The following is a 14168-nucleotide window of genomic DNA, read 5'->3' on the forward strand; positions in this document are numbered from 1 at the left end:
ATAAGTCTCGTAGTGTGAATAACTCGTCTTATTCAGGGTTGAGCTCGTCTTCGCCTGAGAAGGATGAAGTATATATTTTGGCTCTAAGAGGTCTGGCGGCAGTGGACACCGGTAAAAGTACTCTGACGCTCAAATAAGTAAGAGTAAAATATGAGTATATTATGAATTCAAAGTGAATAATGTACCTCTCTGCTACTTAAGATTTGTATTTTATAAAATGTGAATTACGGATAAACGTGTTTTAAGAACTTACCTCTGTTAACCTATTCTTTAGGTAGCTGTTCATAATATTCTATGTTTTTTTTCTCCAAGTTAGTCCTGGTTCTTCATATATAACGGATATTCTTATTTATGTGAAATAATGAGAAATTAGGTATATTATCGTGTGTTTATATTTTACCGAATTAAAAGACTTTCTGTAGTCGAGATATAAGTAACGAATTAGAATATATTTAAGAATATTTTTCTTCTTTTAATAAAAAAATATAGGTTAAAATTTTTTTAAGTATAAATAATTAAGTACAAACTTAAAATAAAACAATTTATTTTTAAATGAAACTATAAAAAATAATTATCTGTTTACGTATTTTCATATTAGCATTATCCAAATATATGTATTATTATATTAGTATTATTCAATGATGACATTATCATATTAGCAAAATTAATTATTTTTCAAATTTTTTACATGAATAATTTTTCAAAAGATCAAACTAAGTAGATAAATATATAATTGAATAATTATATAAAAAATTTTAATATATTAAAATTATACTCTAATTTTTATATTGATTTTACTAAGAAACTAATTCGGAATAAAACCAACTTCAATCAACTAGTTATTAAAAAATGAGTCTGATAAAAAAATTATTATCTTAATTTTTTAAATTTTAAAATAAAAAATAAAATGAATTAGCTTAGTTAGTTGGCCTCCTAATTTTTTTATATATTATATATATCGTGACAGTCTGACACCCTCCTTCCAACATTGTTCGGATGCCTTCTTTCAGCACCATATGAACAAGAGTGAAAACTTCTGTTTCTGAGCAATAAAACACACCCTACCACTGCCAAACACACAATTTTTTTCCGCTCCGACTATATCCTTTTCTGCCATGGTCCACTAGACCTTTACCATTAATCTTGTACTGTACATAAACAGCCAAGAATCGCCCAGAGTCAACCTTAGGTTAATTACACTAATTGCATATACACAGAGAGGCTGATGAGAGGCAAAGAGTACCAACAAAAAAGATACTAGTATACTAATATGCACACAAATGCATATAACTTGCCATGTTCCTAGTTCCTACTATTAATCCCAACCATGGCACATTAACATCCAAGCATCATCACTCCTCAAGTAATGACATTCAATTAAATGGAATTTCAAAAATCATATCTGAAATAAAAAAATATAACTAAAAATCTAAACAAGTGTATCAAAATTACATATATGCAAAATCTATACTATATATCCTATTAATTAATATTCTATGAAAAAACAGTTAAATTAAGGGAAACCCTAAAGAGCTCAAATCACCCAAATCATCAAAAAAGCCATCAGGCAAATCACTAAAATGATCACTATCATCATCTTCCTGCACATGCTTGCCCTTATTATCGTCTTCAAGCAAGGGTACATGCCCTTCAAACAAAGCAATGTGCCCAAAAAGTTTATCCTTTCTTGAGAACGTGGTCCCACAAGAGCACTTCCACTTCGACTCTCCGCAATTCTTCATGTGGCTCTTCAGATCAGAGAGCACCGAAAAGCTCTTCTTATGGCACCGCGTGCACGAATACATCTTCGGGCAGTGGCTTCTCTTGAAGTGATTCTTCACACACACCATCGATTTCAGCGGCCTGAAGCGCCGGTGGTTCTTGTTCCTGTTGCATCCCTCGAACGGGCACGAGAACCGGCTGCGCACGGCGGCGGACGACGGATTCTCCGGCTTCGCGAGTGCCTCCGGTGTCTTGAACTGGTTCCCGTGAGCGCGCATATGCATGCGCAGATTCGCGTCTCGCCGGAACCCTTTCCCGCAGATCTCGCAGAAGTGAAGGTGCTCCGCGAGGATCTCCACGGCGTCGAGCTCCACGATCTCGTCGCTATCGGCAAACTCATCGGTTGCGGTGTCCTCGTCCGGCGGCTCGATTTTCAGATCCGACGCGCGTTTGAGTTTCTCGACACTGGCTGATAGGTCAACCCTAGGTAACGGCGGCGCGGCGGCGGGAGTGGAACCCGGCGGGTGGAAGGTTTTAGAGTAGGAGACGAGGGCGGAGGCGTGGGCGATGCTTTGGTGGATGACGGAGGCGATTTGATCGGAGACGGCGGCGGATTGGTCGCCGGAGAGAGGGTTGTTGGAGGTGATGGATTCCGATAAAAAGCGATGGAGGGAATCGAGTCGGGTTCGGATCTGTTCGAGGTTACGGAGCGGAAGTTGTGGATCCGAATTCCAATTCGGATCCGGAGAATTCGGATCCTCAGACTGATTTATGGGAGCGGACATATTCAACGGCGTTGAAAAAAAGAAATAAGAAAGGAAGATAGGAAAACGTGTGGTGATTGTTAGAGAGTGAGGTTATTAGATTAGTGTTGGAAACAAATAAGATGGAATAACGAAGTTGGTGACGTTGTTGAGCACTTGAGCGTTTAAATTGGGTATAAAATATAATTCTTTTCTCTTACTATGTTATTTCTGGGAAATGAAAGGATAACAACCAAATAGGGTTGGCACGTGTGGTTTTGTTTACGTGTACTACAGCTATAGTTCAGAGGAGGCTACCCCGGAGACCGCAGTACTGCTAGCTTTTGCTGACTTAATGAATTTGATTTCGGAATAAATTCAAATGAGTGTGTTTTTCGGTTAAAATTTGTAGATATCAATCATTTTAACGTGAAATACGATAATATTTAATAAAATTTGATGGTAATATAAAATGTAATTGATATTTTATAAAAAAAAATATTTTTGATGTTATAAATATTATTTTAATTATACAACAACAACAACAAATTAAAGTTTTATCTCATCAGGTGAAATCAGCTACATGAATTAAACGATATTATTGTGCTTTGTCATGTATTATATCTACAGAAAGACCGTTTACATGTAGATCTCGTTTGATTACCTTATAGATGGTCTTCTTAGGTCTTCTTCTGTCTTTGATCCCTTGTCTATTTTCTATCATCCATCCTTTTGACTGGATATTCTGTTGATCTTCTTCTTACATGTTCAAACCACCTGAGATGCGATTCAACCATCTTTTCCACAATGAGTGCTACTCCAATTCTCTCCCTTAAATCTTCGTTTCTATCAAACTTGTTGAAGAAAGGGAGAAAGAAGACTTGTGGTGAGAAACCAAGAAATGAAAAAGTAGAAGCAAAGAAAAAGAGTAAGATGAAAAATTATTTGTTATTAAGAGAACCTCTTTTTTTTATATATTCATACACTTGAACCTTGCTATTTTATAGCCAAGGACAACTAACTCTAACTAATATATCTCACATCCCCCCTCCCACAAACTTAGGGAGGCTTTTGTGTCACTCGAAATTTGTTCTTGAACTTGTTGAATAGCAATGAAGATAGGGGCTTAGTCATAATGTCTGCTACTTGTTCTAAGCCTGGAATATGAGTAACAGCAAGCTGTCTTTGAATCACCTTATCCCGTAAAAAAATACAGATTCAATTCAAAATGTTTTGTTCGCTTATGTAAGATGGGATTATAAGCTAATAATACATTGGACATGTTATCACAAAAGACTGTGGGAGATGAAGTGCAAGGCTACTTTAGTTCACTAAGTAGGATTTGAATTCATATTAAATCAGAGAAAGTAGCTGCCAACGCCTTGAATTCAGCCTCGGTGGAGCTTCTACTGACAGTGGGCTGCTTTGAACATTTTCAAAAAATTAAGTTTGCTATAAAGTACACACAATATCCAAACACAAATCTTCTATCATCAACATCAGCAGTCCAATCTGAATCTGAAAAGGCAGTTAAACGAAGATCATTAGTCTTATAAAATTGAAGAGCAAGATCAACTGTACCTGCTAAATATCGAAGAACACGCTTTGGCGCCATCCAATGATCTTGGCTCGGCTTTGACATGAATTGGTTGAGTTTGTTTACTGCAAATACGATGTCTGGTCTTGTGACAGTGACATATTGAAGTTCCCCCACAATTGATCGAAACGATGTTGGATCTTCAAAAGGAGTACCTGTATTTGTCGATAATTTTGAAGAGCCAATCATAGGAGTGCTAACCGGTTTAGCATCTTGCATACCAGTCCTGTATAATAATTCTTTTATGTATTTACTTTGATTGAGAGAAATTAAATTAGGTGAGTGAGTGACAGCCTCGATGCCAAGAAAGAAGTTTAAGTCCCCCAAATCTTTTAGAAGAAAAGTTGAATGAAGCTGCTTTAAGACAAAAGTGATTTCAGTGTCATTGTTTCCTGTCACTAACATATCATCAACGTATATGTGCATATAGATAATAGAATTAGAAGAAAATTTCGTAAAAGGTGAAGGATCAGACTTAGTACAGGTGAACCCAAATTGTTTAAATGCAGTAGTAATCGTGAGGTACCAAGCCCTATGGGCTTGTTTTAAGACATAGATGGCTTTGTGCAATTTACATACAAGATGGGGATTTGAGTGTGTAAAATCTGGAGGCTGAGATATATAAATAGTTTCATTGAAGATACCATTTAAAAAGGCATTGTGGAAGTCATATTGTTTAACTCTCCTGCCCTTTGATAACGCAAGAGTGAGTATGATTCTTATAGTGACATGCTTGATTACAGGTGAAAATATTTGATCGAAATCAACCCCAGCAGTTTGAGTATAACCTCTTGCCACAAGACGGGCTTTATGTCTCACAACCCGTCCCTAAGCATTTTTTTTCAAGGCAAATATCCATTTGCGACTAACTACCTTTCATTTGGTGGAAGTTCTACTAAACTCCAAGTCTTGTGATGAACTAATGCTCTATATTCTGCCAGTATAGCTTCCTTCTAGTGAGTATGACCACCATCCAATCGCGTATGACCACTCATCCATCTCAACATCTTCATCTCTGTCACACTTAGCTTATGTTCGTGCCTTTGGCCGCCCAACATTCCGTACCATAAAGAATAGCTAGTCTTATAGCAGTGGGATAGAATTTACCTTTAATTTTTAAAGGCACTTTTTTGTCGCATATAAAACCAGATGCACTTCGCCATTTTGACCAACCTGCTTGGATCCTATGATTTATAACCTATTTAATCTCTCCATTATCCTGTATGATGCACCCAAGATACTTAAAACTTTTAACTTTTCGTAAGATGTTTTCTCCAATCTTCACCTCTATATTAGGGTTTTCTCTTCTCAAGTTGAACTTACATTCCATATATTCCGTCTTGCTACGACTTATGCGTAGACCATGCACTTCTAGAGCTTCTCTCCATAAGTCCAACTTCTTATTTAGGTCTTTTCTTGACTCTCCCATAAGGACGATATCATCGGCAAAAAGCATGCACTATGGCACAGGCTCTTGGAAGTGCTCTGTGAGTACTTCCAATACTAATGTGAAAAGGTATGGACTTAAGGATGATCCCTGGTGTAATCCTATATCAATAGGAAATTCCTTTGTCACACCACCTTGAGTCTTCACACTAGTTGTGGCCCCATCATACATGTCTTTAATTGCACGAATATATGTGATCCTTACTCTCCTCATTTCTAAAACTTTCCATAAGACCTCCCTTGGCACCCTATCGTACCATTTTTCCAAATCAATAAACACCATATGTCTCTTTTATTACTACGATACCTTTCCATCATCCTTCTTAACAGGTATATCGCTTCGGTGGTAGATCTGCCTGGCATAAATTTAAATTGGTTCTCTATTACTTGTATCTCTTTTCTCAACCTCCATTCTATCACCCTTTCCCATAACTTCATGGTATGGCTCATGAGTTTGATTCCTCTATAGTTTTTGCAACTTTATATATCCCTCTTATTCTTGTAGATAGGTACCAAGGTGCTCTTTCTCCACTCATCAGGCATCTTCTTTGACCTTAAAATATCATTAAAAAGCTTAGTTAACCAGTTGATGCCTTTTCCTCCAAAGCCGTTCCAAACCTCAATCGGGACATTATCAGGGCCTTGCAATTTTTTATCTGCTTTAGAGCCTCTTTTACCTCGGAGTCTCGAATTCTTCGATAGTAGTCAAATTTTTGATCTTCTTCTCTTGTGCATAACTGACCAAGGCTTGGAAGAGTCTTTTGTCCTTCATTAAATAATTCGTAGAAGTAGCTCTTCCACCTTTCATTAATCTTCTCCTCTTGAACCAACACCTCTCCATCCTTATCCCTTATGCACTTAACCTGATCCAAATCTCTCGTTCTTCTTTCACGGCTCTTTGCGATTCTATATATACATTTTTCTCCTTCTTTCGTATCCAAAGACTGGTAGAGACCCTCATATGCTCTTATTCTTACTTCACTTGCAGCCACTTTTGTCTCTTTCTTATCCGCCTTATATTTTTTCCAATTATCTGCATTGCGGCATAAAGACCACTCTTTAAAGCATTTCCTTTTCATCTTTATCTTTTCTTGTACACTCGCATTCCAGCACCAGGACTCCTTGTCTCTTGGTCCTATTCCTTTACATTCTCCAAAACTTTCTTTTGTTATTCTTCTAATAACTTCTATCATCTCCCTCCATATATTTTCTGCGCTTCCATTTTCATCCCACTTTTCCTCTTTTCTTACCCGTCTTAGGAAGCTTCTTTGTTCCTCACCTTTCATCCGCCACCACCTTGTCCTTAGGTTCTTCGTATGATGTCTTTCCTCAACTTTTACTCAACGTGAAAATTCATGACGAGCACACTATGTTGTTTTGGCAAACTCTCTCCCGGGATAATTTTACAATCAATGCAAAATTTCCTGTCGACTTTCCTCAACAAGAAGAAGTCGATTTGAGAGCTTGTCATGCCATCACTCTTATAGGTTATAAGATATTCATCTCTCTTTTTAAAACATGTATTTACGATGAGAAGGTCAAAAGTTGAGAAAAAGTCCAAAATAGTTTTACCCTCGGCATTGATCACCCCAAAACCATGGCCATACTTCCATACTCAGTCACTTCTCTTCCAACATGGCCATTTAAATCTCCTCCTAAGAAAATCTTATCTCCCGAAGGTATGTCTTGGACCAAACTCTCTAGATTCTCCCAAAACCTTATCTTGTGTTGTTCATCCGAACCCACTTGTGGTGCATAGGCGCTAATCATATGAAAAACACCTCCCTCCACCACAAGTTTGATAGAGATGATCCGATCTCCCACCCTCTTGACATCCACTACGTCATTCTTCCACTGCTTATCTACAATAATACCAACCCTATTCCTATTTTTCACCTTTCCTGTATACTAAAGTTTGAAACCAGAAGTATCCAACTCCCTAACCTTCGCACCAACCCATTTTGTTTCTTGTAGGCACATAATGTTAATCTTCTTCCTTGTCATGGTGTCCACCACCTCCATAGACTTTCCTGTTAGAGTGCCTATGTTTCATGTCCCAAATATCAACCTTCTGTCGCTCTAACTTTTACCTTTTACTTTGTGAACTAGCTTATTTACCCTCATTCGTTAACAAAAATGCGGGAACCCTTGCTCATTTAACACTACATCCGGGTACCGATGCAGCGGCTCTTGCTCATTTGACACCGTATTCGAGCCATACAACGTGTTGCTTCTAGGCAACGAGCTAGCTTTAGCGCAATAATGTCTTTGATTCATGTCATGGGGATTCGACTATATTTTTATGTTGGTTGTCAAAGACCTAACACAACCCTCCTCCTTTATCCAGGTTTGGGACCGATTATGTACCACAAGTGTAACATAGGCGGAATTTATTATTTTAATTATATAGAAACAAAATGTCATTAACATTTTGTTAATACCTAAAATAATGTATAATACATAATTTAGATCATCTTTAAAAATTTTATCACTCATAATTTAATATACAAAAATAAAAGTTCGTGTTTTTACATAAATAATATTGATTTTAGTATTTAAAATTTTCTATACCAATTTTTTTAAAGGAGTCAAGTATTAAATTAAATATAAAAAATTATAATACTAATCATTTGATTATAAAAATTAAAATTAATTTATAATTATGAAAAATAAATTTCGATCAATAAAATTACTTAAATCTTGAAAAGCTAAAAAAAATTCTTATGTAACCTCTTTAATCTCATCCTAACCACTTTTAAATATAACTTTATTTCAATTTCAATCTCCAAAGTTGTTTACCACCACTTATAATCTTCTAATACTTTCAATTATATAGGTCGTACATGTCCTATACTTTACATAATTTTTTGTATAAAAACTAAAAATCTAAGGTTCTTTCCCTTTTTTTTAACTTTTTGTTTCGCAGTATTGGAGTATCGGATTTTGTTGCATTCGTCCTCTGCGAAATTGGTAACAAGAGCAAAAAACTGATTTTAATGTTAACTTGTTAAGTCATTTGTTGAATGTTTTGGTATTTGAAAATGTCAGAAATTAATTTTAATATAAAAATAAAGATAATATTTTAATTGAATATTAATATTTAATATATTATAATATTATAAATGTATAAAAGACGTGTCCAATATATATTTTACCTATTTACCAAAATGATAACACGTTTTGAATATATATCCTAAGTGTTAATTCTCTGTAAAATTTATCTGCCTATAATTATATTAAATGATCTTACTTTTAATAAAAAAAATGCAAATATTTTTTTCATATAAAAAAAATTTGTCTGAAAATGTGATGCAACTCTTTTTTTCCGGCACGGCGGCACGTACTGAAATAAGGTGGCGGTTTGTGAAGTGTGAGGCGTGTTGTGAATTGTGGTCCACGGGGCAAGTGCAGCAGTGGAGTGGATAGAGTGAAGGTCCATTTTCTGACATGGGTTGATTATGTGGGTGTAAGTTCTTGCTAATGATAATTAAGATAATGGGATGCGTATTTTCGCTGCAGTACTGAGCTTCATTTAAGGGTTTGTCGCTGGCCAATGGGTTGCTACATGCACAAGGCGGGATTCGAACTCCCGACACTTGTTTAAGCGGACTAGTGAGCTAACCACTAGACCAACCCAACTTGGTTTGCGTATTTTTAATTTAATAAGTTGATTGTTGGTTCCCAAAGTGGGCTTTGGGTCAATTAACGGCTCTCTCCTAGCTTGCTGAATGAGGAACATGTTTGGTCATATGAAAAATAAGTAATAGACCCATTGTTGGCTGGGCTAAGCATATTAGCTTTCATTTTCTTGTTGTTTGCTTTCTCTTTTTTAGGTGCTTTAGCCCCGTTATAATATCTAAAAAAAAAAAAATTTTCGTTAGTCCATGTTGTGAAAAAGAAGAGGAATGAATGCCGTTGACAAAAAAAAAAAAAAAAACTTCAAGAAACAACAACTCTGTCATCTGACAATGAAGAATTGATCTTGCACAAATTTCTTCAATTAGAGTTTGTATGGTGTTTTTGACAAGGTAGTTATTGTTTCGAATGTTAATAGGTGAGATTATAATAATTTTAACTGAGGGTTTGTTGTTCCGGTGTATACTGGAGAATTGAAGAAAAAATAATTAGTCATGTGAAATAAAAGTGACTTGGAAAGTTAAATGCAATTTGATATAAAAGTATTAGTTGGTTTGTGTTGAAGCAAACTCTAAAGCATAAATTGTAAATTATAAACTCTAGGTAATAATATGATGCAAAGTCTAAACAACTGTGTAACAATTTGAGATAAAAGAGATGTTGGAGGTTTAATGCAAATTGACATAAAAGTATAAATTGGTTTGGAAGTATTCAATTAATTATAAAAGTTTAAGTTGATTAGTGAGAGGGATTTAGGAATTAGGATTTATAGTTTAGGAGGTAAGATTTAGTAGGATTTATGGTTAAAGATTTAGGGTTTATTGTATATGTATTAGGTTTATGATTAGGGTTTTAGATTTATGATTAGGGTATAGATGTAGGATCAGGGTTTTAGGTTCATGAGATCTAAAATTTAGGGGATTAGAGTTTAAAGTTTAGAGTTTATAGTTAAGGATTTAGGAATTAAGATTAGAATTTATGGTTTATAATTGAGGGTTTAGGATTTTAGATTTAAGATGGAGGGTATATGGTTTAAGGTTTATGGTTTATGGATTTTGGGTTAGGGTAGAATTTGGTTTATAGTTTAGGATTTAGGAGTTAGGGTTTAAGATTTATGATTTAGGATGACAGGTTTAGGCTATAGGATTTATGGTTTGTAGATTATGGATTAAGGTTTAGGATTTAAAGTTTACGATTTAGGGTTTACGATTTAGAGTGCAAAATTTAGAATGTAAAATTTAAGATTTATAGTTTATGATTTATGATTTAGGATTAAATATGAAAAAAAAGTTTGATTTTTTTTCCAATACATATAAAAATGAATATTATTTTGAAAAACAGAATAAAAACACATTATTTATGAAATTATAATTATCTTTTTACATTTCATGCAGTTTGGTCGACTAGTAGGCAAATTATGTTATTTCATGCAGTGATTAATAGAACCTGTTGTCAACCTTCCACTTTGTCGAATGGATATCATGTGTTTTGCAGGCCAATTCAATATATTTTGATATTTTTAGAATCGTATTGGTATATTTTATTTTTTTAATTAATTTAATCTTTTAAGTAATTAAAATTAAACAATTTAAAAAATATAAAATTTTTAAATATAAATTTAAATATATATATATATATATATATAATTAAAATTAATGAGTGAACTTAGTTGGATAAAAATAGTGGTTTGAAGTTGTTAATTTTTTTAAAAAAATTTAAATAAATATAATTAATCATATGATATAATATTAGAAGAATATTCTTATATTAAATTAAATTTAATTATTAATTTAAATTATATTTAGTTAAAAAATTATATCCTAATAATAATTTTTTTATGAAAATAATAAATTTGTTTATTTATATAAAAAATTATAAAAATAATTATTTTTATTTATAACCGTTGTTATACTGTTTAGGATATATTTTCGTTATTATTATTATTATCATTATTTATTTTTATTCTTTATATCGTTATTTACTATTATTATTATTATTATTATTATTATTATTATTATTATTATTATTATTATTATTATAACAAAATTTACGTATTCTAATTTGATTTTTTTCCTCAAACTATGTATTGTATACAAGGTTCTGAAAACCGAACCGGTCATCGAACCGCTCTAGTTACTGGTTCACTGGTTCATAGGTTCAACCGGTCCGACCGTGGTTGAACCGTAAAAACCGTTTTATAATAAAATAATAAATAAAATATAAATAAGCACATAAAAATATAATTATAGTCTAATCTAAACTTGAAAATATCATTCAAATTAAAAGTACTACATAAACCAAATGTTATAATCTCATTCAAATACAAATTCAAAGTTCAAAAGTAAAGAAACAAACAACCAAACATAACATAGTAGCATCAAAATGAGCCAAATTTGTCATCAACCATCAAAATCCTCCATAATTTGCTGCATATTTGCGTCATTGATTTCATCACCTTCATTTCCACTACTTGGACCAGAAAAAGCAAGTGGTGCAGCATAAAATGTACTAGTACTACCACCACCACCACCTTGATCTAAATCAGCATCAATCTCATCTAAGAAAATATAACACATTATCAATAAATTAAAGATCAAAGCTATTGTAATTTATTGTATGTTCAATAAACTATAATACTCACCAAGCAAGTCTTCAATATTACTTGGAAGATCAGGCTCTTTTTCAACAACCTCTTCCGTCACCCAAAAATCAACCTTATCAATAGTTTCAATATCAATTGGATCATATTGCGACTTTTGCTTTCTTTTTTTTCTTTCATTCCTAACAAATTAAATACAATATATGATAAGCCTAGTATATTAGCTATACAAAATCTAATGATATGAAATGAAAGGATGAAATATAAATTACCTGGATTTAAGACGCAAATTATATGTAACATACACAATATCACTTAGCCTATCATGCTCCAATCTATTCCTTCTTGCTGTATGAATTTGATCAAAAAGACTCCAATTCCTTTCACACCCTGAAGAAGCAGATGCTTGGCTAAGAATGCGAACTGCCATTTTTTGTAAACATGGAGCAGAACTACCAAATAACCTCCACCATTCATCTATAAATTACAATCCCATATCTCAAGTATTAGTTATAAAATTAAGGAAAATAAAACATAAAATAAGTGAATAACTAAAGCTTATTATCAAACAGATATTATTACCAGGTTGAAGTTTTTTTGCAGCTGGAACAGCTTCAGGCCTATCAAAGCTTTCCTTTCGATCTCTATATAAGTGTATTTCTTTCATTGCATCAACTGAATCTAAATTATTAACCTTGCAATGCAATGTAACAAGATCAAGTAAAGATCGCATGACATCAGGTGATTCTCTATAATTTTCAGAAAAAAAGCAATCAGGATTCAAGAAATAGGCTGCTGCGTGAAGATTTTTTTTCAAATGTTTATCCCATCTTGAGTTGATAATCTCTGTGTAAGGTTGATATGCACTCTTCCTATGCTTGAACATTTCTTTGATTCCATTTTCTGCCCTCAGCATACCTTCATAAACAATTCCCAATGATGGTTTATCATCGGCATCTACCAACCTCAGCAATTTAATCAACAGACTCACAATTTGGCATACAGTAAAACAATCATCCCAAAATTTATTGTCTAGGATAATTGCACTCACAGCTCTCCCATTAGCACTCCTTCCTAATTTGTGTCCGGTAAAGTGTGTATCAACAACCAATTGTTGTAATTCCGATTTGCGCTCAAAGATACTCATCAATGTGAGGAAGACAGTGGCAAAACGAGTTGCACCTGGACGAACAATCTCCCTCCAATCCTCTTTTTGTCTTAGCCAGGACAAGAACACCGTATGATTATATACAAACACGGTAATCTTCGAAGCACGTGTTGCAAGGCTAGAAATATGTGGCATGCTGCTTATATCTTTTAGAATAAGATTCAAGCAATGAGCAGCACAAGGTGACCAGTGAATATTTTCAAATTTCTTATTAATAAGCCTACCAGCAGCAACATTATTCGCAGCATTATCGGTCACTACATGAACAACATTATCAGGTCCAATCCATTCAATCACCTCTGAAAACAAGTCACGCAAGCTAGAAGCATTTTTAACCATACTTGAGGCATCTACAGATTTCACAAAGCACAACCCTTTCGAACAATAAACCAAAAAATTAATCAATGTTCTTTGCCTTTGATCTGTCCAACCATCAGCCATGAGAGTACATCCAGTTTCTTTCCAAGCAGACCTATAGCTATCAACAACCATTTGACACTCCCTTTTGAGATCGGCTAATAAATTAACCCTCAAAGAGTCATAAGAAGGACCTTTATAACCAGGCCCAAAGCCAGCTACACCATCCAACATATCTTGAAAAAAAGGTGACGTAACCGCATTGAAAGGAATCCTACAATCCAAAAGCCATCTAGCCACTCGCTTATCAACTTCATGAAGCGCCTCTTTGTTTTGAAACACGCTTTTTAGACTTTTTTGACTTCCCGGAGTTGTTCTTGGTGCAAACATAGGAGGAATAATGATTTTTGCTTTCTTTTTTGGATCGCCTCCAACAACCTCCTTAGTTGGTAACTGACTCGGAGTTTGTTGTTCCTCTTGCGCTATTGCTTCATCAATTGCATCCTCACACTCATCGGTACCCTCTTCGTTGAAACTTACTTTCCTTTTACTAGTTTTACTTTTCTGAATCTCTTTCAACAAATCTTCCATTTGTTTTTCTACATCATACGGGACCTTAGAACACTTCTTAATGTCTCCACCCATCTTCGCCAAATGCTTTTTCATTCTATTAATTCCCCCGCCCCCAAAAGTACTCAGACAAAATAAACATTGGTAATGCGGCTTTCCATTTATATTCTGTAAAGCAACGTATCTCCAAGCAGGATCAGTTTTTCCCCGAACACTAGAAGTTTGTGACTGATTTTCGTTACTCACGGGAGGAAGAGAACGTTCATTCGAAGCAGAATTATTTTCAGCATTATTATTCCTAGGTAGGTCTTGGTTGATACTTTCTTCCAT

General features: G+C 34.2%; 3 protein-coding genes across 3 annotated transcripts; all 3 read right to left on the reverse strand.

The window, feature by feature from the left end:
* Positions 1–1335: 1335 nt before the first annotated feature.
* Positions 1336–2864, reverse strand: LOC112715170 (uncharacterized). The gene has a single exon (XM_025766939.3). The coding sequence runs from the start codon at positions 2505–2507 to the stop codon at positions 1509–1511; it is 999 nt and encodes a 332-aa protein (XP_025622724.1). The 5' UTR covers positions 2508–2864; the 3' UTR covers positions 1336–1508.
* A 1036-nt stretch (positions 2865–3900) lies between these two features.
* LOC140175583 (uncharacterized mitochondrial protein AtMg00810-like) lies at positions 3901–4488 on the reverse strand. The gene has a single exon (XM_072204098.1). It carries the CDS (start codon positions 4486–4488, stop codon positions 3901–3903), a length of 588 nt encoding a protein of 195 aa, XP_072060199.1.
* Positions 4489–11543: 7055 nt separating this feature from the next.
* LOC112717329 (uncharacterized) lies at positions 11544–14168 on the reverse strand. Its single transcript, XM_025769394.2, has 4 exons — positions 12326–14168; positions 12016–12220; positions 11786–11916; positions 11544–11701 (listed from the first exon to the last, which is right to left on the reverse strand). Exons 1-4 carry the CDS (start codon positions 14166–14168, stop codon positions 11544–11546), a joined length of 2337 nt encoding a protein of 778 aa, XP_025625179.2.

The sequence above is a fragment of the Arachis hypogaea genome, chromosome 10, assembly GCF_003086295.3.
Source record: "Arachis hypogaea cultivar Tifrunner chromosome 10, arahy.Tifrunner.gnm2.J5K5, whole genome shotgun sequence".
Lineage (NCBI taxonomy): Eukaryota > Viridiplantae > Streptophyta > Magnoliopsida > Fabales > Fabaceae > Arachis > Arachis hypogaea.

Coding starts and splice junctions, on each gene's coding strand:
- LOC112715170 (XM_025766939.3), bottom strand. CDS start 2,507: ATGTCCGCTCCCATAAATCAGTCTGAGGATCCGAATTCTCCGGATCCG.
- LOC140175583 (XM_072204098.1), bottom strand. CDS start 4,488: ATGCACATATACGTTGATGATATGTTAGTGACAGGAAACAATGACACT.
- LOC112717329 (XM_025769394.2), bottom strand. CDS start 14,168: ATGGAAGAAAGTATCAACCAAGACCTACCTAGGAATAATAATGCTGAA. Junction 12,221..12,325: donor TGCAAAAAAACTTCAACCTG/GTAATAATATCT, acceptor TGTAATTTATAG/ATGAATGGTGGAGGTTATTT. Junction 11,702..11,785: donor TAATATTGAAGACTTGCTTG/GTGAGTATTATA, acceptor ATATTTTCTTAG/ATGAGATTGATGCTGATTTA.